Raw genomic sequence first — 23,240 nt, forward strand, 5'->3', positions numbered from 1 at the left:
TTGTCAAACATCACTGTATACGAGAAACTGTAACGAGAAACTCCTGAAATCTGGAATCTGAACTGGTGGGAACACCTGGTGAATCTGAAGGAACAGAGCTGCCTTGCCCTTAAGCAAGAGGATGCCCACTCACTGTGGGAGCCCTAACAAGCAACATCGAGAGACAAGCAACAACTGGCCAGAGGTGATATACAAAAATGTTTCTCTTCATCATGCAGCGATGCTCCACATCTCACCTATGGTGAGTTGATCGCAAGCTGCAAGGCATTCCCTCGCTTAAGGGCAAGCCTGCCCTGTTCCACTACTGTCTGTAGAGGGCCTGGTAGCACCATCCAACTAGTGGTAAGTTCAGTCTCCAAAATTGGTTGTATTTTCTCTTACATCCTACCTGAAACCACCACAAATGCATCTGTAAGTGCTGTCAAAACTATGGGATTCTGCACATTAGGAAATTCCAATGCAAAAATAATAATAATAATAATAAAATTTACATTGGGATTTACATTAAGGATGGTTTCCTCTCACCAGTTTTTCAGGGACAACACACTACACATCCATCTCCCTCCAAAACTACAAGCAAGGACTTGCATTTTAACTCTATTTTTGTGAATATTAAAAGAAAATAATCAGTATACATTACTAATATAAATATAATTACATTTTGCTTATTTTACATGATTTATATATTCATTCATTCATTATCTGTAAGCGCTTATCCAGTTCAGGGTCGCGGTGGGTCCAGAACCAATCCGGAATCACTGGGTGCAAGGTGGGAACACACCCTGGAGGGGGCGCCAGTCCTTCACAGGGCAACACATACACACTCACACCTACGGACACTTATGAGTCGCCAATTCACCTACCAACGTGGGTTTTTGGACTGTGGGAGGAAACCGGAGCACCCGAAGGAAATCCACGCAGACACAGGGAGAACACACCAAACTCCTCAGACAGTCACCCAGAGCGGGAATCGAACCCACAACCTCCAGGTCCCAGGAGCTGTATGACTGTGACGCCACCATGCCGCCCTGATTTATATATTTTACATTAAATTTCCATTATTAAAAGCTTCAGTTTTAAAAACAGAGAATGCCATTAATCGCAATTATATGTAGTAAACTGATTAATTATTGGGGGGCTTGTTTGTGTCGTTGTTTGTTTTTACATTGACACACAACACTAAAACTTACAGTGTGTATTTCTTTCATGAAGAGTGTGGGTTACATCCCTGGCTGAGGAAAATGCTGTACTGTTCCAATTAGAGTCCTTGGGCAAGACGCTTAACTCTACATTCATCTAGATTTCTTCAACGTTTCTCTATTAATGTCTGCCAAATCTTGTAAATAGAATTCTAGATGTATGGTATTGGAGCTAAAGAAGCATCACATGCCGTTCATTTAGTGTTTACAAAGACACAAGAGACCCAAAACAACATGGTTAGCTGACCCCAAATGACCAGCCCGTTTGCTTGGGAGCATCCAGGGGGAGGATTACGTAAGCGGACCGTGGCAGAATGAGCTCATGTGAATGCCTAACAGTTTGTGACATGGCTCCACGGGAAGAGGACATGGAGGACGCTTGTCTGTGACAGGGCGCAGGAGGGGTGTACCTGTCTCTCCAAGCACAGGTGACTGGTGTGTGTTGGTGTGTGTGTGTTTGTCGCAGACAGACTCCAGCCGAGCCACCTAATTGGTTCTCCTGCTACCTCAGCATGACTCTAAACCCCACAATGCCCAATCAGCTCCCAGCAAGCAAAGCCAGACTAATCCATCTACTGTCAAAGACACGTACCTACAACATCTGCGTCATCCTCATCTTCATCCTCATCATCGTCACCTTGCCTCCTCCTCATTACAATAGTGTATCTATGTTTGTAATAGTGTCAGCTGTGATTTATGAGGACACGTCATTATCTTATTCCTGTAGCCTTTCATGCAGATTCTAAGAACAAAGCTCCACGCACTTCATCACTGAACTACAATGCTTTACATGTCTCTTTGGATGCACTTCAACAAACCAGTGATGCACTCAAATAAAACATTTTAGCCAAAATGTATGACATAATTCACCCAAAAACTGAAACAATACAACACATAAAATACATTCCAGTGACTCCATAACAGATCTGTCCATTCCACCTTAAATGGTGTAGCACTTAAATTTCTTAATACAGTTGCGAACAGCCAAACTTCAAAATTATTTTCTAAAACAACTGTCCATTCCATCTTAAATGGCCACATTCATGTGCATAAGCTTGTTAACAAAATTGTCCATTCCACCTTAAATGTTGTAGGTAGTTTTTGGCTCCTACACTTTTTGGCAATTAAAGTGGCAATTTCTCTTTCCAGATTTGTAATTCTGCTTTAAGATCATGAAGCAGGTTTATTCCGGTCACCTGAAATTGCTCACCTTATGTGGTATAGCAGGTACATTCAGAGATAGATAGATAGATAGATAGATAGATAGATAGATAGATAGATATCTGTTTATTTATTTATTTAAAGGAGCACTAGGTAAGATTTGGGATTCCTGCTCCTTGGGCTCCCCCTATTGTAATTATTTTTTTACAGCACTGTACTGAAATTAATGGGGAGGGGGAGGTAGTGGGGATGCTTTTTTGACCCTCTTCCAAATGTTACATAGTGCAGTTTCTGCAGTGCTGAGCCCAGAGTAGCCATGACAGAGGCTCTATTCACCACATTACAGGTCAGTGAAGCATCACAACGGTTTTAAAGCTATAATTTTAAGGTAAACATATTACATTGTGTTATTTAAACTATTATTATTATTTATTGTATTTTTTATTTACATTGTACAAAGCATGTACATTCTGACACCAGTCCACCTTAAATGGTGTAGCAGTTTTATTTGCCATTCTGCCATAAATCGATGTACCTTTTTTGTACTAGTTTACCTTAGTCTACTTTAAACAGTGCATTAGATATATATTTTGATATATTTTTTAAATAAGTGAATGCCTCAAGAACGCTAGGGAGTCTCTGGAGCTGTCCCTCGGCGGCAGAACCCTTGTTCACAGAGGTGCAGGACTATTAGTGCTTTTTGCTCCACCTTAACTCGCTCCATTGTTGCTCCTTCTGCTTCTCTTTCCTGAGGGACGCCGCAGCAGGCCACATTAACCCTCGGCAAACAGCATGTAAACGCATTACACTCTGACATCGCAGAGACTGTGGGGACTCTCCGAGCTGAAGCTCACGGAGCCAAGCCAAGCACGGCACAGTCTCCAGCACCTGGGGGGGTTTTGAGGGGTGGTGGGGTTGTGGGGATGCAGCAAGGCAGCCAGCACGCTCCCCTCTAATCCCAGCTAATCTGCAGGGGAGTGTGTGGGGAGGGTGTACAGAGATATGGATAGGCATAATCTGAGCCGCAGAGGAACGCGAGGAAGAACTGTGCTGAGGCAGACAAAGGAGGATCAGGATAATTGGAATTAGCTGAGGGGGTGGGAACCAAAAATATAGTGGTGCTATTGTGGTAATGCAAGAATGGCTGATTGGGAACTAAAAAAAATAGTGATAATAAATTGCTTGCATGATTCATTATTTAAAATAAAGGTAAAAATCTCATTAGTTACATTCCGGCTCCTAAGCTTTTAACCCCAATTTCTCATTCCACCTTAAATGGAGTTATCCATACATTGTCTAACAGGATAACAATGAGCCAATGAGTTTTCATGCACTAATGGACCCTCCTCTACACTCTGAGAAGGTTCTTCTGGAGCCACAGAAGACTCCCATTGGTCCTTGTGAGCCTCCAGAACCTCCTCGTTACTTCTCAAACCTCTTTTGACCAGTTTGCAACTCCTGAGGGTTGTTTAAGACCAGTCAACAAACCACTTAGAGACCACTTAGAGAGCCACAGAAGAACCCAGCCCTTCTAAGGGACATTTTGGGGACCGGTTTGAGGACCACTGTCGGAACGTCGTTTTGAAGGATGGTCCCGGAGGTCTGGTGTGAGAACCACTACCACTGCTTTAAGAACCATTGCCCAAGCAACAGCACTAGGGATGGATCACTTTGGGTAAAGACGTCCTAGAACTGAATGGACAGGTTGAATGTGGGTTAATGAATGCTCCTAGAACCTTCTTCAAAGCCAAGCATTAAGGACCTCCTTGAACTAATTTAAAAAGAGGCTTTCTCATTGTATCCACACCATTAAACAAACCCCAGACAGGGCTGAATGCAGGACTGGAGAGCCACTGCCCAGCAGCTTTCTGGGATTGCTCTTCTGTAACACCTCCAAAACCTGCTAATTAAGTGCTGAGCTGAATCAGGTGTGTTTGAACATTGAAATGACCAAACAGCCCTCGAGGACCTGATGCTGTACCCCCCACCCCCCACTCCCCACTGTATAGTGTTTCCCCAACATCCTACTGTTACTACTTTTAGCCCATTAAAAATAACCCTAGGGGTCCAGCACAGCACAGGCACGATGAAAAAGCCTAATCCGTCAAGAAATTAGCTCTGTGGAAAGCCCTGATTCTTTAAAATAATGGGGAGGAGGGGTCTACAAATGGTTCACTGGCTTATGCCACAGAAATTCTACTTTGGAGAGAGAAACACATAATAAATAAATACATAATTGTGTAAAAATGTCCTTCAGTCACACAATGATTCTGAATCAAGCTGAAAGAATCAAATCCAGTGATTCGTTTCCCAAAACATCTGAAGTGAATTAAATCCGTTCAGAGAGGTACACCCCTTGTTTGTGTGTGTGTTTGTGTTTGTGTGTGTGTGTGTGTGAGTGTGTGTGTGAGAGCTAGAGCTGCTGGGGCTACCCAGCTACCCACCGTGTCCTGCGCGCAGTGAGGCAGGCGATCTATGGATGGCGATAGGCACTGAGTGGTGGTGCTTGGCCCCCTGAGCCGACCGTGAACGCTGGGGTCCTGCGAGGTTCTCCGAGCCTGCCGAGACCCTCAGGACCAGGAGGAAAAGGGCCACGCAGCTGGCCCAGGGCAGGCTCCGGCGCATGCAGGGCAGCGGCTCCAGCCTCAGGGCCCCGAGCATGATCCCCCGAAAGGGTCTGGACAGGAGTTAAAAAGGGAATCCGAGAGAGAAGCACTCAGGGGCCTTTCAGTACCCCCGGTGACCCATGCTCCTTGCACAGCCAGCGGCACACAAACACACACTCACACCTCCAAAACCTAAAGCCAAGGAAAATGTCAGCAGGGTAACGGTAATCCAGAAAGGAAATGCCGAATGTCGGAATGGGGAGTCCTCCCTGTTGTTCTCGTTAGTCACAAAAAGATCCACAACAGTTTCGGTGATGGAGGGAGCCCACTATGAACCATCTTGGAAAAAAGAAAAAACGGGGGGGTGAGGGGATGAGGGGGGTGGGGGTGGCAGACAACAACAGCCAAAACTAGGACAATCTCTCAGCTGGAGAAGGAGAAGGATCCAAGGAATCCAAGAGATCTGAGAGATCCGAGTCTATTCCGTTCCTCGCTCTCTTGATTCCCGAAAGCCAGAAGCTGCAAAAAAGCTGGGAAACTGCTGCAAAGAAAACTGGCTGAAACTCTCCGCCCCGGGCAGGCATCAGATCCTGTGGGGCTGGGACCCACAGACCCAGTCGACTCGCTGGACGGTATCGGAGTGGAGCATCGGAGGCTAGAGGCACAAGTTTGTTTTCCCAGTGAAGGATATCCAGGCGGACCCTTCGTCTCACGGCAGTTCCTGAGTAGGATCTACATCCCCCTCCAGATGGGGGAGAAAGGGGGCTCCACCCGGGACTGGATCCGAGAGTCCGGGAGCATGCCGCTCTGTCCGGCGAGTGGTGCCGAGAGCAGCCGGTGACCACGAGGCATCGGCAATGCAGCTCCGGAGGTTTGTGTGGAAGAGAGCGCAGAAGGAGGAGAGGGAGGGAGGGAGGGAGGAGAGAGAAGGGATGGAGGGAGGGAGGGGGGAGTCTCGGCAGGCAGCAAAGAAGGGAGAGAGAGAGTAGAGCAATAGAGAAGGGAACAGAGGGCTATGCAAATGTGCAGGCTGTATTCAGCAAATCAGTGGAAGCCGGAATGCATTGCAGAGAATGAGTCTGTTTGGACCCAGCCGAAGACATACTCTCTTCTAAGTCTCCCTTTTTTTTCCTTTCCCTATTCCTGCCTGTGTACAAACATGCAGTGCGCAAGGAAGATTTCTCCACACTTTATTCTCAAGCGTCGCTACTTAGATCCTGCTCGCCTCTCTTCTCCTCTCGCTTCTCCGACAAGTAAAGCGGCGGGAAGAGCGCGCAAGCGGAGGCAAGGAACGGCGGCGGAGTGAAGGTTTTCAGCGCCTGCCACTTCTATCGCGTCCAACTTCAAAAGCGACTTTGCTCCAACGTTACACTTCTTTTCTTCCGTTCCCACTCCGGCGTCCGTCTGACGGCCGGAGGGATGACGTCAACGGCAGCTCGCTGCAGCCCGAGCGGATTCACACAGCTCTCACAGCCCACTCGCTGCCTTTACGCCAAGTGTGCACATGCACACACACACACACAAACAGTCTCACATATATAGAGGCTTGTATGCGGCAATGAAAGCAGCCAGGCAGACTTGGCCAACAAGCGCTGTCCACTGGGGTGGTGCTGAATTGGAGGAATTCATGCTCGCTCCCTGGCTAAAAAGAGCATTCTCTATCAAACAGTGTTGTGTAGAAAGGGCCAACTGAGCATGACTGTGTGTGTGTGTGTGTGTGTAGGGGGGGGGGGGGGGGGTTGTTTGTGTGTTTGTGTGCTTGTGCTTCTGTGTGTGTGTTTCTCGAGAAGTGGGATTGTGTATAAAATCAGAAGAACCAGACTCACACAAAGACAGCCTGGTCCCTACAACCTAAGCCCTAAATCCCTTTGGAATACCACACACACACACAACTATTTAAACTACCCAATCAGAGCACAGGACCCCCCCTCCATTCCCTTTTCTCACTCCATTCTTCCTCTACAAGCACATCCGCAGTGAAAGAAGGTCAACCTAGCAAGCGTGACGCCCAAAACCATGGATCCAGCTCTTCCAGTCCCACTTCTTTTCTTCCTCCCGAGCGCTTTCTCAGAGTGCTTTGCATATTAGCTCTGAATCGAAATGAAATACTCCCAGGCTGTAGTTGAGCAGAGGAATCTGAAGTGCTTGGAAAGGCACTCATCTGAAGAAGGCTGAATGGCAAGTGGATAAATGAAGACCAGAAGCCATACTCATCCTATTAGCAGCCATCGTTCTCAACACTTTTTTTTTTCGCCTTTAATTAAAACCTCAAAGATTTGCCCACTTCCATCAAGAGATGTGGACATTAGTGACCAATCCGAGCGCTCAGGTGAGTTCAGTGCCTGTAAACGATGACGATGCGCCCTCGAGACACAACTGGAACCGTGTGTCACAATTCGTCCTCTGACTTTATGATGGTCTCTTATCACAGAAAAAAAGCATGGGAAGAGACTTCTGGTGGACTCTGTTCCATCTCTGTCATTCTGCTTTGCTCCTGTGCTTGCTTGATACTTCAGTGCCCCCTAATGGCCATACTGGAGAGTTACAATGCAACATGCGTATAGAGTTCTATACAAGGTATTAGCACCGTAATTCAGTTATTATTTATTTATTTGTTTTGTTTGGTAGAACATCAAGATAGTCTGAACCTATTGTTTCATTGTTCTTCAGACTTCTGGCGTAAAGGTCAATGTGGGTTCCCATGCTCTGCTGGTGCAATCCAGAGCTCTAGTAGTCATACAACAGGAGAAATACAGGAGTGTAAGGACTGCACAAATTCCACCTTTTTCAGGCAATCAATACTGAGAGAGAAAGAGAGAGAGAGGTATGGGAGGAGAGCGTATACTTACTGTCTCACCCTCCATCACACACCCAGCTCCAATAAGAGGTTTCAGACAAGTGAGCAAAGGGGAGCCAGCAGATGAGTGAAGAGGGTAAACACTCTCAGACATGTTGACTCCTTCCTCTACACACTGACACATGTTTGGATTCCTGTCTTTCTGAGGTTTTTTCCACAGCTATTCCATTATTACTGCAGCTAAACCAACTTTACACCATCTAAAAAAGAACTTGCCTCTCTGGTGGAGGTTTATTACCTCATCAGTGGGATTTTTATTGGTAATACCACCGGTTAATTAGCCCTCAAATCACTGGAGTGCTGCCCCATACATCATTGAGGTTGTGCCCATGAAATCACCAGGGTGGTACACAAACATCAGGGTAGTACCTCTCAAATCACCATGATAGTACCCTTCACAATATAGGGGCTTTAGCACTGAAAGAACTCAAAACCGCAGTCGTACACCTCCTATATATGGAGAGGTAACCTCATTTTACTTATTACCATGTTATAATATCCATGTTATAATATAGTTATAAAAGTTAGTAAGTCTTATACATGGATTTAAATGTAACAGATATACTACTTTAACTTAATAAGTCTTCATTATTTACAGTGCACAGTGTAGGTCACCTGCTCACCATTCATTCATTCATTCATTCATTCATTATCTGTAACTGCTTATCCAGTTCAGGGTCACGGTGGGTTCAGAGCCTACCTGGAAACACTGGGCACAAGGGGGGAATACACCCTAGAGGGGGCGCCAGTTCTTCACAGCGCAACACAGACACACACACATTCACTCACACACTCACACCTACAAACACTTTTGAGTCTCCAATCCACCTACCAATGTGTGTTTTTGGACTGTGTGAGGAAACCGGAGCACCCGGAGGAAACCCACGCGGACACAGGGAGAACACACCAAACTCCTCACAGACAGTCACCCGGAGCGGGAATCAAACCCACAACCTCCAGGTCCCTGGAGCTGTGTGACTGCGACACTACCTGCTGCGCCACCGTGCCGCCCCACAGGGCACAACATACACAATAACAGTCTACAGTTCTCACAATACTCCTTCCATCTTAGACTACCACCATATGCATTGCTTCCACAAGTAATCTCAGTATGCAAAAGCAGTACTGATGTTAACTACATGCCTCATTAAGCTCAGATTCTCTCACCTATACACTCACACACCTCGCCACATTAAAACTACATAGGCTTTTGCCCAATTAGATTTAACCAAAGAGAAAATCGACAGACAAATGAGCCGGCTTCCAAGGTTTCCAGAAGTAATATGAAGTGATAATGGATCTCACGGAAGCACACTTTGAACAACACTGCATTGAAATTGGCAATTGGCAAAGCTGATGAAACAATCACAAAACGTGAACCTGATTCTCAAAGCCTGAGCAGCTACACCTGACCTCCACGCAATGCTGGGATCAAAGTGATACAGCTCTTAGCATAAATCTGGCAGATTCGGCCGGGTAATGTTGTCAAAAGTAAGTGTACAGGTAAAAGTATAAGTTATTACATGGTTATCATTATGTTGCAACAAAGCATTTTCAATCATTTTGCATTCTGGTTTAAGAAGCGTGGCTCTGAATGCAACTACATTTACATTTACAGCATTTGGCAAACGCTCATACCTAGTGCGGCGTACAAAAGTGCTTTGTCATCTCACCTCTGTTCAGAGAATACAGTCTCACCTCTACAGATTAGAGACTAAATACAATTAAACTAAGACTCTGACAATACTGAGGAGCCAATACTGATGCCTATAAAATGAGAACTACCAAAGAAATGTGAGGGCAATATTATACCACAATCAGTGCTGAGACCTGAGCCACAAGAATGAGGCTGAAACACACACAGTCGCTCAGTTCACACTCAAGGCCAAGCCAAAACCAAAGCTGTAGCTAGTTAAAGTTAATTAAAACCACTAATGACTGCTTACAAATTGAGAAATGACTAAACAATGTCAATAACAACCTGAGTTCACCTTGTAAATAACCAGGACCCACTAAAGGGGCCTCAGTTCTTATCCTATATTTCTTCAATATATCAGTTGCTTGTAGCTACTAAAAAATAAGCCATAGGATGTGATAAGTTTCGAAAGTTAAGGGGTTAAAGTAAATAGAATAATTTTTTTTTTAACAGACAAAAGAGGTAGAAATCATAGCTAATACCTTTGCATGTTCAGTCATTCCCCTGTCGGCTAAAACAGTACTGAAAGTTAAGGACTTGTTTTCCAGCTCCAATAAGCAACAACATTTGTGCCTGAGCTCAAGTATTGTACACCTACAAGCCACAGACTCACCTGCTTTCAAGCATATTTAGTGCATCATTGCCTTTATTGCCGTTCTTGGTTTACAAATGAGGCGGAAAGCAACGGCAAGTGTGCAGGCATTAGCTTACTTCCAGGTTTCAAGGACACAGATTATTCTGATGCGGCACCATATCACGCAAATAAATCAGGACTAATGACAAATCTGGGTTATAAGAAAGACACAAAGTTATCTGGGAACTACATGTGTAGGTTATACGATTGTCTCAGATCGTTTCAGAAAGGTAGCTTCTGCTCTACTCTTTAGTATACTGTATTTTCATTGTACACCATTTGAAAATTATACACAAAATGTTTAGAGTTTTTCTTTCGCTGGCTTTATAATCATTCAGAAAACTGAAGTAGAATTCAGAGACTAAACATATTTTTGGAAATATTATATATATATATATATATATATATATATATATATAGATAGATAGATACACCTTAATAAAACGGGAATGGTTGGTGATATTAACTTCCTGTTTACTGGAAGCCTGTGCTAGCACTTCTCCTGAGGTATTGCTATAAGTGTGTGAAGAGTGGGAGAAGAGGGTTGCATTGACAATCCAACACATTTTATAAGTGGTCAGAAACTTGTAAATAACTCAGAAAACAACAAAGTTACCAAACACACCATTGTTTTTCTTGTGAAATTCCCAATAAGTCTGATGTGTCACATGACCCTCTTCCCATTGAAAAAACAAAAGTTGGATCCAAAATGGCCGCCATGGTCACTACCCATCTTGAAAGCCCCCCCCCCCCCATACTAATGTGCCACAAACAGGAAGTTAATATCACCAACCATTCCCATTGCTCAATTTGTCATGAAAATTTCACACAGTGTAAACATACATATATATGGTTGATATTATCCCTATATAAATACAAAGATTTTGCTTATGCTCGTACAGTAAAAACGGGAAAACCCTATATTTAAAGAGGTTACAAGAACTGGAAGCATATTAAATAACGACAAAAACAAGTATCTGAACCCCCCTCAGGGTATGAACACCCTCGGAATCAGCTTTGATTTACCTTACAGAGATTACAGCGAACTGCTGTAACTGGAAAGCTTCTGTCATTGAGGTGCCAAAATTAATCCAGCCAACCGGATGCAGCCGTCCCTGATTGAAGCTTTAATCAATTGCTTGATCAAGTGCTTAATCAAGTGCTTAGGATGCAGAGTAAAGCGCCATCTGGCCGAGCAAATGCCAGAACAAGGGAAAACAGCATGTAAACCCAGTTAAGGAAAAAGGCGGCAGCCACAACCGACACACGCAGAATTACTTAGGCAAGTCTCAGCTGAATTCACCAAACCAAAATGCACAGCTGCTCTTGATCAATCCAACAAGTCCTGCATAGCAATGCATAGTGCCTGGCCACTTTACTGGAAACACCACCCTTGTGCTTCCATCTAATTGCCGATTTATTAGAAACACTTCCTTGGTGTTCCACATGCTGGTCAATTGACTGGAAACACCTTCCCTGTATTTCCAGCTATTGGCCAATATATTGGAAACACCTCTCTGTTGTGCTGCCACATACTGTCCATATTATTTGAAACACATGCTTTGTGTATTCACCTACTGGCCACTGCCTTGTACATGCTTTCACAAGGCCACTATATTAGAAACACCTACTACAGAACTTGATGTCAGAAAATACAATGCATTTCCACGTACATCAGACTCACAACAGCATTCCTTTGTGCACATATAATCAACATATTCCTACTTGAGTTCCTCTATGATCTATGATGCATTGGAAATGAGTGCCTTCAAGCCACTATCATAGTCCGCTGGGTTAAAGGCTTCAGGGTGGCATTCAGAAACACAGCTATCTGTGCTTTTCTTTGCAGCCTCAGAAACTAAGCAATCAATTTATATCAACCTCTACAGAAAGCCCTATCCAAACAAGCGGCAAATGGTGGCCTCTTAGGTTAATGAAAGCTGTTGCACAGCAACATTGAAGTTGCACAAATCTCCGTGGGATAAATAACAGCGCATTTGTTGATTGCGATTCTTGGCTGAGTGTTTGCTTTACGACGGCAGGCTCGGGGGGTGGGGGGGTGGGGTGGAGGGGGTGCTTTTAGCGTTGGCTGCCTCAGCACAGCTGGTCGAGAAGGATGAAAACAGGCTGGACTATACTGCTTGCATTGGGGATGAATACGTAAACTGTTTTGACAGAGTGATAAAAAATATGGGGAAACAATACTTCCCCAAAGAGATCTGTGGGTCTGTGCAATAGTCAGAGACCACCCAGTCAAGTAAAACCATTATATAAAAGCTTTAAAGAGTTTCCAAACTGACACAGATGGTGCGTTGTAAGTGCACTCTTTCTATTTCTGGACTGACACGTGGGTACCTTCATACGTACTTGTTAATTATAGCCATATATATATATATATATATGTGTGTCTGTGTGTTACTTAAAGACCAATGCTACATTTGTATATTGTGTATGAAATAGCTGGCCCTCAAAAGTAAATATACAGCTGTAAACTTACATCACAAGTACACTGTTATTACATGTATTATTAATGTGTATCTACACAGTTATTACAAACATCTAATGTAGACCAGGACCAGGGTGGGCTCTATAGGCAAAGTCTGGCTTCGTTTGCTTTCAGGCTGTAGAGCATCTTGGAGTCAGACGTGTGTAAACACACACCGCACCCTCCTGTGAGTGCTGGAGAGTGCACTGGGTACCTAACAAAGCCAGCGTCAGAGGCTTCAGACAGTCCTCACTGCTTTTCTTTTAAAGCGTCTGCCACTTTGAGAAAAAACAACTCTTCCAAGGAGGCTTTAGAGGAGGAACAAAATAAAAGGGAGTCCAAATATATATATTTGTCAGAGGGTGATGTATGTGCATACAAGCACAGACTAGACTGCACTATGTTCACAAGACACCACATTCATTATACATGTTCCTACCGGTTTCCCTGTCAAGACTAGGAGTGCGATTCGGACAAAACTAGCTGCAAACATGCAGTTGACAACATATTTTTATATCTGCAGTTGCACACAGAAAGGAATGCTAATGCTATATCTAGCTATATATATATATATATATATATATATATATATATATATATATATATATATATATATATATATATATATATAACAATCATTTGAATTCAGCTTGTTTGAATTGAATTAGAACTCTCTGGAGCAGCTGCACATGAGGCTAAGCTCATCCTGCTCAATACCATGCGTCTACAAGAAATGTATACCCAATAAATATTGTATGGTACTGTCTATATCTCCCTCTGTCTCTAACCCAGTCAGACTATACTGCTACTTATGAGAGCTCACCAGTGTGTGTGTGTGTGTGTGTGTGGGGGGGGTACTTAGTGTCCTCAGAGACTAATATTAACTCTTATTTGAGAGACCTACTGTAATATCCAGAGTGATTATTCATTCCTGGTGAGAAACCCAGGCAGAACTAATTAAACAGCAGCAGATACAGGATATTCCCTTCTTATCTAATACATCCAATCTGCTTTGATTAAAAACACAGGCAACAAAGAGTCACTGCTGACAGCCTCCTTAAAACATATCCAACTATCTGTATAAACATCAGCGTCATACGCTGTGAGTCACAGCAATAAAGCCAGAGGCACACTGTTATTTATATGTAACTAGAGTCATGTGTAATAGATCAGTCCCAGAATGTGTACTATGTGTACTAATTATAACTGACACTCGTAAAACGTATACTAAATATATTTGTGGATGTTCATGACCCTAAAGCTAGGCCTTATCCGACCGTTTATCTCAAGCCCATCACAGACGGCAGTGGTTTCAGTGAAACACCAAAACCTTTGTATGGTATGGTGTTGGAAGTTTACCCGAATGTTAATAAACAGCAGGTTCAAGGGAAAAACATGGACTACGTCCTGAGAGAAGGGTCTAAAGCAGTTTCTTTTAGAGGCCAATGTCTAATCAGTCTAGTGAGTTGAGAAATAATTGATAAATATTTTGCCAACCAATAAGTCCCTTGTGTTTCAGGTTATAAATTATTAATTTACAGAACACCCTCTAATAAGTACCGTTTAGTAAATGGCTTTACTTGTCACTGGAATGTAAAGAAAAGGAAGAACTGTAAACTCAAGCTGGCCAGCCTCGTAACCACGGTTACCAAAGGACACAAGCCTAAAGTACTGACAGATGTAACTGTCATAACAACAACAACGCAATTTCACTGTTTATTATAATTAATACTATTATCATTATTATAGATCTAAAAATATCTGTGTAATAATAATAATGTGAACAATTAATTACGTGGCATTAATCATCAAATAAATCAAATATATTAACAATTGTAAATTGAGAATATTGAATGAATCTTGCTCCCAGGATGGGGCAAGACTTCTGATGACATCAGGCTTCACTCCATATTCTCAGACTTACCTCAATATTCTGAATTTAATTCTGTATATTCAGACTTTCATCTCATATTCATTCATTTATATACAACTTACATACAATACACACAGCGTGCTTCTCAACAGCTTTTCATTCCTTAGTTATTTATTTACAATTAAGGAGATCTCATAGCAGCCGTGAAGTGTGGTCATTATTAACACTATCATCACCAGTGAAACACAGACCGGACCCACTCGTCACTTTACTTACCTTCCGTTCATATATTATACTTTATGAACATTATAATTGCTTATTGATTGATTATGATTATATTCCATTGTACACATTCATATTAATAATAATAATATTCGTTTTTATTATATCATGAAGAGCAGAAAACAGAAAATACTGTAATTGAAATGTGTGCACTTTTATTTGTATGATTTATGTATTATTTTCACCTGTGTATTGTATTTAAATACAGTGTAGATCTAAATTAATTAATAGTATTTACTACAGTGCAATGATTCTAATGTGAAATTAAAAACAGGGGCGACCACTGTGAGCAGAAAGACAGATAGATAGACAGAAAGACAGACAGATAGACAGATGCACTCACCATCGCTGCACAGTGGACCTGCAAATGATGTCATACTGCAGTCACAGGTAAAGCCCTCCCACTGCTGAAGACACACCCCCTCGTTCATACAAGAGTCCTCCTGACAAGTAGTGCTCGGACCTAGAGAGAGAGAGAGAGAGAGAGAGAAAGAGAGAGAGAGAGAGAGAGAGAGAGAGAGAGAGAGAGAGAGAGAGAGAGAGAGAGAGAGAGAGAGAGAGGGCAAGAGAGAGAGAGAGAGAGAGAGAGAGTTATACACCATACTTTATCACATTTGTTGGTTAATGCTGAGAAATTCAGCAAGTTCCCTCTCCCTCTCTCTCTCACACACACAGACGGATCTAATCAAACAGTAACAGCAGTGTGAAAGTAAAACTGCTCTTTTTGGCAGGAATATTAATCCTGATAAAGATAGCTCCACCATACGGCGAACAGCGAGGTGACGCACTCTCAGCTCCCAGACGCTCAACTCGCTAATGAACTCCATCACCATTTCTCCTCAGAACATCACACACACACACACACTCCAGGTCCAAAAGTATCTGGACCCCCTTTTAATTAGTGACTTAGTGGCACCCATTCCTAGCTCACTCACTGCTTACATAAGCTCTGTACACACTGAGGGGTGTAAATCCCCCCCCAGCACTGGACAGCGACCCAACATGGTTCTCTTGGATGTTTAAAGTAAATAAATAAAGTTCCCACACTTTTGGACATATAGTGTATGGGCAGAGACATGTGCAAAAGTGTAGGCCCCTGGTCACTTACTTAGTCCCAGACATTTACACAAGATATAAATATATAAAAGATATAAAACGCTCAGAAACAAGGCTTAGAAAATGATTACGCTCCCTACAAAGAAAACAAACAGAGAAACACCCCCCCACACACACACACACACACACGTAGAACAGGTTCGGACTGACGTCACCGGGTTTAAAACCGGGTTTAAGATGTTTACAACACTTTTATGGAGATTTATTCTGGACAATAAATGTTCCTTCATTAAATAAATAAATAAATAAATAAATATCACAGGCCACCAATATATTTTGAAAATAATTGATACATTGTTTAACATATATTTATTTATTTATTTATTTACTTAGTGACTCGTGGTGCACACAAAAGACAAAATATTTCCCAAAGGAAGTGTATTTTTCAGCATTTTTCAAGTCAATATTTACCTTCATTACTTGTGAAGCCCACTTGACTTTTATATTGTGTTATGTATGATAAGTACATTCTTGGCGCCCCCTGGTGGACCAACCCTTCTACGCAAGGCCAGGGAGTGCACAAAGCCTTGCACACAGTTGCTTGTGTGTAGGTTTGGGTAAAATAGAGAGGGTTAGAGAGAAAAGCAGAGAAAGGAGAGTCAAAGTGATGTCTGTCTGTCTGTCTGTTTACCGCTCTGTCTTTCTGCCTTCAGCTCTGTCTGTCTGTCTACCTACTGCTCTGTCTGTCTGTCTGCCTACCACTCTGTCTGTCTGTCTGCCTACCGCTCTGTCTGTCTGCCTACCGCTCTGTTTGTCTGTCTACCACTCTGTCTTTCTGTCTTCAGCTCTGTCTGTCTGTCTGTCTGCCTACTGCTCTGTGTGTCTGTCTGCCTACCGCTCTGTCTGTCTGTCTGCCTACCGCTCTGTCTGTCTGTCTGCCTACCGCTCTGTCTTTCTGTCTGCCTACCGCTCTGTCTTTCTGTCTGCCTACTGCTTTGTCTGTCTGTCTGCCTACCACTCTGTCTGTCTGTCTACCGCTCTGTCTTTCTGTCTTCAGCTCTGTCTGTCTGTCTGTCTGCCCGCCCTTCCTTCCTGAGCGATGTTCATGAAAATGTTAGTGAAATGTTAGTGAAATGATTTAGGGGTCATTTTAGATCACTGTTAGTATCATCCTTGTCATCAGTTGGTATTTTCATGATATTAGTGTTTGTTACTATGTAAGTACATAGTAATAGTGACATATTACAAATGGATTATTAGAAGCCACAGGAGAGTTTTGAGATATTGACCAAATAATTAGATTCTTTAAAAACAATGATTAATTCTACTGGGGTTAAGTTTGGGATTATTGTTGGATTAGTGGTGAATAAGTGTATTACAGCATCATGTAAATATACCATACGCCCAAACATTTCTATACACCTTTTCTAATGAGTGAGTTCAGCTACTTTTGGTGCACCCAATTATTATATTATAATTATTGTTATATAATTATTTATTATATAACAATAAAGTCATCACGCCCAATGCCAATGCCAACAGTTGACTAGGGGGCTCTAAATCTTGAGGTTGAAGGCCATCACATCCACACGTTTGTCTAGAAATATTTGGCCATAGAGTACATTATGTCTTATTATGAAATAATAATAGAGTGCCAGGGACTTTGCAGTCATTTCAGTTTTTCTAACATTATCATCTCATTAACTTTTAACAAAGACTTTCACAAACGAAATCAGGAAACTCACATGCAGTTGGCCATGAGAGCATGCACTGGGGGAGATTTATTAAACAATGACGGTGGGAAAACAGGGTCAACAAAAATATACAGTGACATGGCGATGGTGTCCCGTATCCAGAGATACAAAGACAGACGTCTGTATTCACTATGGGCAACCCCTCCATTCCATTCTAAAGCCGAGCGGACCACAGAGCACTGAGGATGGTGAGGTGATGATGATGATGATGATGATGAAGATGAGGACGATGATGGTGGTGTTATGTAACAGGTGCAGCGGTTTCAGACTGAGGTTCAAACAAAACAAAGCTATCTACCTTGAAGGTCAGCTTTCATCAATGAGACTTTTGTCAATTAAGGAAAGAAAAAGGCAGAGATATCAGGGGGTTAGTAGAGGTACAGAGACGAGTCAAAGAGGCTGGACACCGATACACAGCTAGAGGAACAGACAGACAGACAGATGAGAGAGAGAGAGAGAGAGAGAGAGAGAGAATTCGAAATAATGTCAGGTGAATTATGTAGATTATGAATTATGTAGGCATTTCAAAAAATGAAAAAAGAAAAATCACCCTATTCATCAACCAAACTCTGTGGCTGTTACTAGGCAACTGGACGGCATCTTCAAAATCATGACGAGAAATATATAAATATATATTAAAGATACAGGTACTTTACATGTGCAGTCGACACATGACATTTCTATGCCATTTTCTCAACATAATTACATAGTTATAACATTAAAGGCCTGTTACCAAGGCACCTTCTAAAGCTGCTGCTGTCAGTGAATGGCTAGCCTTCACCCAGTGCCCTGGAGTAGCAGCTGTTCTCTGTTAAAGGTTTGCTGCTAATGCTGTGGATTTTCAGTAAAAAATCTTGAGGTCTGAGTCCCCAGAGACTGGCTGGAGAGTCACCCTCAGAGTGAAACTGCTCCTGATGCCCTATTAAAATTCACTAACAATGTACTGAATATGTAGCCTATGAAGGTATCAAAATAGTGACAGCACAACAGAGACCATGTTTTTGTTTGTTTGTTTTTCTCTGAGAGTGTAGTCACCGGAATAACCCTGTGCTTCTATTCCGCCTTCCATTCCTTTCCAGTGACTTGCTTTAAGCTAAAAGACACAGCAATCTTACCACAAGAAAAGTGTGCTTTTCCACTGCTTGGTACCCACTCCACTCTACTAGGCTTTACTCAGCTTGTCTCTCACATTTGCAATAGGCAAATTTGGTACCTGATTTTATTTTTTTTAATACCTGCTCACTCATGGGTCCAAGGGAACTGAGTAGGAACTAAACCTAGCAGAACCCCGACTCACCAGAGAGACAAAATGCAAACACAGTCCCAAAAACAAAAACAGCACCTGAATTCAAGCTACTGTTGTTGTGGTTTTTAAAGGCTGTGGCTCCTTATAGAGAGGATGTTTGGAGACATCACCAGCTCTATTTTATTTTATTTTTTTGGGGGGGAGCCATTGTAATGGAAAACCAACACGTACCAGGGACAAAACAACGCGTAGAGCTGTGCCAAGCCAAGTAGCGTAGGTACCATGTAGTGGAAATGTGCTATTAGAAGTGTGTTGCTTCTTGGGGGAAATGGGCAAACAAACTCGCACAAGATGGCGGCTAGACTGGGAATCAAAGGAAGTTTTAAACTGAACTATATTTCAGCCAGGAACACCCAACACCAGTGATAGATGGACAACAGTGAGAGCCAACGCCAGAATTAATGAATCCCAATCATGTCAACCATGAAGAAAATGGAGTCAAATAAGGGTTCTGAATGAGGCAAATAGCTGAGCACATTCCCCACACTGAAACAATCCCAATGCTAGCATCTATTATTCAAATAAAGACCCCTCCACCAGGCAAAGCCCCCCCCCCCCTTAACCCCTCCCCCACCTCCTTCACCCAGCACAGAGAAGTCAAAAGCAATGAGGTAACTCTGACAAAACTGAAATTCCAGAGTGTAATCTGATTATGGGAAAATGCTACGGCGGAGAAACGGCAGAGAGTCCTCCGCCATTATTATCTATGAAGCCCGCCAGAGGGGTGTTGTGGTGTGTGTGTGTGTGTGTGTGTGTGTGTGTGTGTGTGTGTGTGTGTGTGTAAACACTGTGTACGTTGGCCAATGCAATACATAACGTACGCAATACATAATGTGTGTTCAGAGAGACGCACTGTCCTTCCACACAGCATTAGTCTTACCTCACTGTGTTGTTGGTAAAAATGACAGACTGCATCTTTAATGTATTACATTATTACCAGCATCACTCTGAAAATCAAAGTACCCTAAGATCTGACCTGATCACTGTGGTCAGATACACTCAGTTTTGCCCGTGGTTTGGCACCAATTTGTTGCATTAGTGGCGTGACCCTTTATTCACGCCTCTGGGCTCTGGATACACTGCCTCCCCACATTACTCTCTTTACATCATCAAGAAAACACGCATCACACTACACCGCAATAAAAAGGGGAAAGAATAAGAGACAACACAATCCAGTCCAGCAGCGCCCCCTAGTTCCCAGCGCAGGTCTCACCTTCGCAGCCCCTCTCGATCTGCCCTACGCAGGTGAGAGCGTCCGAGATGAGGTCGGGAAGCCGGCCGTTCAGGTCGACGGAGGCCAGGCAGCCCTGGAAGCCCTCCTGGGCGGTGAACGAGCTTGGGAAGCTTTTTGTACATATCTGTGGCCACGCCCCCAATATACAGGTCTCCTGCAGAGGAAGAGTACGAGGAGTTATGGGTTAAAAGAGTAACTAGCCACTTTCTCAATTAATCATCTTTACGCGAGGAAGCAACCATTATATACTGACACCTGGTGGCCAAGGTTTTAAAACGTTCTATGAAGCATAAATCATTTGGGTGTCAGCTGTTGTTAACCATATATTTACATCTACACAAACACACAGGGACCTCTGGGGAAAGTCACTGTTTATTTCTGAAGTGAATTGAATCAGTTTGTTGGGAGAAAGGAAAGGAGGAAGTGCTCAGGGATGGGTGCCTCTAGGGTCAGGGCTGAGGAGCACTGATTTAGACATATTCAGTAGCTAATGGAGTGCTGATATTTAGTGGAACAGGCAATTTGACCAAGTCAATTAATGAGTGTGATGTGAACTTTTATTTTGAAAAAAAAGTACCAATATTAACATTAACATTATTATTATTATTATTATTATTATTATTATTAATTCTAAAAATCAATACATTCCTATGTATGTGAGATGAGCACCCAGTGAAATACTTTATGATCATATAACTCTACTGCACTCCAGTGGTCAGTGTGTAGAATGCATGCACAAACACACACACACACACACACACACACACACACACACACACAGAGCACAGAGAGATAGAGACGAGAGAGAGATGAGATTGAGAGCGAGAGAGAGAGCCAGACGATACCGAGATGACAGAGAGAGAAGAGAGACGAGAACAGAGAGAGAGAGAGAGAGAGAGAGAGAGAGAGAGAGAGAGAGAGAAGAGAGACAGAGAGAGAGAGAGAGAAGAGAGAGACAGAGAGAGAGGACAGCGAGAGAGAGAGAGAGAGCGAGAGAGAGACAGAGAGAGAGACAGCGAGAGAGAGAGAGCGAGAGAGACAGAGCGAGAGCGAGAGAGAGAGTGAGAGAGAGAAAGAAAGAGAGAACGAGAGAGAGAGAGAGAGGGAGAGAGAGACAGTGAGAGAGAGAGAGCGAAAGAGAGACAGAGCGAAAGCGAGAGAGAGAGAGAGCGAGACAGAGAGAATGAGAGAGAGAGAGAGCGAGAGAGAGAGAGAGAGAGAGAGAGAGACAGAGAGAGAGAGACAGACTAGACATTTACAGAGACTAAACACTTACAATTAACTATAATAATAATAAACATTACTTGTACAAGTAGTAACAGTAGTAGAATTAATAAATAATATGTATTAATGAGCAATAAGTATTATACACTAGATACATATAGATTTGGTATTAATATCCCCTTGTCCCTAACTCATTTGCATATTTTACTTATACTCCCTCTCTGCTTCCATTGGCCAGGAATTTTTCCGTTTCCCCTTAAACTAGGCCCAGATGTCGGGGTCAGTGCTAACACTGGAAGACCTCCATACTCTGACCTCAGTCTTAAGGAATTAGCAGCCATTTTCTCCAATAAGTCTTCTTTACCTTATAAAACAGTTACTCCACTGACACCTAGTGGCCTGGAGGACTCAGAAATCCTGCGCTAAACCCACTCTAAACACATCTACCCCGTATGAGTATATGGTTGACCTGATAACAGATTGCTCCTTTAAATAAACAAGTCACATCCAGGCTTATGGGGAGTACGAGCATAGAGAAATTCTGCAGATTTGAGCCATCAACAGAGAGCCAGGTCTTGTTTAAAGATTACTCACTGACCATCACCTCACCCAACTCTGAAAGGCCGGTCTGCGGTGTGGACATATGGCAGAACTGACCCTTTAACCTCGCAGCTCCGCTGACGTCCACAATAGAATGTTTCCCACTCTGCCGTCTGCCATCTGCCCACCGACCTGCCCTCCACCCACTGAGATATGCCCAAGCTAAAACAGGCAAGAATTACCAAACACAGGCCCAAAAAATGTCAATGCATTCTGAATCTGATGCTGGTACCACCTCACAAAAACGGGAGCCGTTAGAAATCCTTGGAATGACTTTGTTTATGACTCAATGTTGGGACAGCCAATAATGCAGAAGTTGACATGAGATGACCATCCATCGTCACGTCTATTAAACCCCACATAACCCGACTGTAGGTTCCTACACTGCAGCTCAACACGCTTGGAGGAGACCACTACCTGCCCAGATCTGCTATGGTCTTTTATTATTAAGCTTAGACATTGCTTACCCTTCAGGTCCAGGTTCCTGGCGCCCATGGTGGTCTGGGTGGTCACTTTGGTGTCGATCTTGACCGTGTGCAGGTTGTTAGAGTCTCTGGAGATCATCACGTTGTGCCAGTGGTTGTCATTGAGAGGTCTGTTGGAGTTCCCTTTAATGAGTTGCGCTCCATTCCCAAGATCCGCCACGTAGTGCAGGTAACTGTGTGGAAAATAACAACAGATTCCTATGAATTCTATATCCATAAGACTTCATAAACACATTATAAATGTTTTATAACACCTTATAACACCTGAAATATGTTTATCCATTATCAACCTACAAGGTGGAATAACAATGTAGTTATGTCTAAAAACTCCAGGTGTTGTGCTGTGTCTGATCCATTCGTATACCAGTGCAACACACATGTGGCACTGTGGTGCTTGAAGTGCAAGGTAAAATGGGGGCTAACAAAGTATGCAGAGCCACTATTGAACTACAGTGTGTAATTGTGGAACTACAAAGTGCAAATATATGGTCAGTGGAGTGTTACAAAAAAGAAAGCAACCCTCTTTTGTGCAGTTTAGTCATTTGTGAAATTTAATATTTGATTTTTAGTATTTACCCCTTCAGTGACAAACTGTTACCATGGAAACTGAGCGGCTCACAGTTTAAGGGGAAAAAAAAATAAAGCATCTCAGCTGTGTGAATTCTCTACAGGACAAAACCTGACCTTGAAGATGCCCACTTAGTGTTAGCCACACACTATCCCTTAACTAATGTGCTGCTTCCAGCCATACAACATTTTGGGTGGGCTCTGGACCCATCGTGATCCTG

At 43.0% G+C, this 23,240-nt stretch overlaps 1 protein-coding gene across 1 annotated transcript in view; it reads right to left on the minus strand.

Moving 5' to 3' along the window:
- The window catches only part of LOC136674798 (neurexin-1a-like), a 353,645-nt gene that overhangs the window by 158,706 nt on the left and 171,699 nt on the right, over positions 1–23,240 (minus strand). The window contains 4 exon segments of the mRNA XM_066651019.1: positions 15,137–15,256; positions 20,123–20,234; positions 20,236–20,297; positions 22,435–22,625. Of these exon segments, the coding sequence (XP_066507116.1) occupies positions 15,137–15,256; positions 20,123–20,234; positions 20,236–20,297; positions 22,435–22,625 (485 nt within the window).

The sequence above is a fragment of the Hoplias malabaricus genome, chromosome 2 (assembly GCF_029633855.1).
Source record: "Hoplias malabaricus isolate fHopMal1 chromosome 2, fHopMal1.hap1, whole genome shotgun sequence".
Taxonomy (NCBI): domain Eukaryota; kingdom Metazoa; phylum Chordata; class Actinopteri; order Characiformes; family Erythrinidae; genus Hoplias; species Hoplias malabaricus.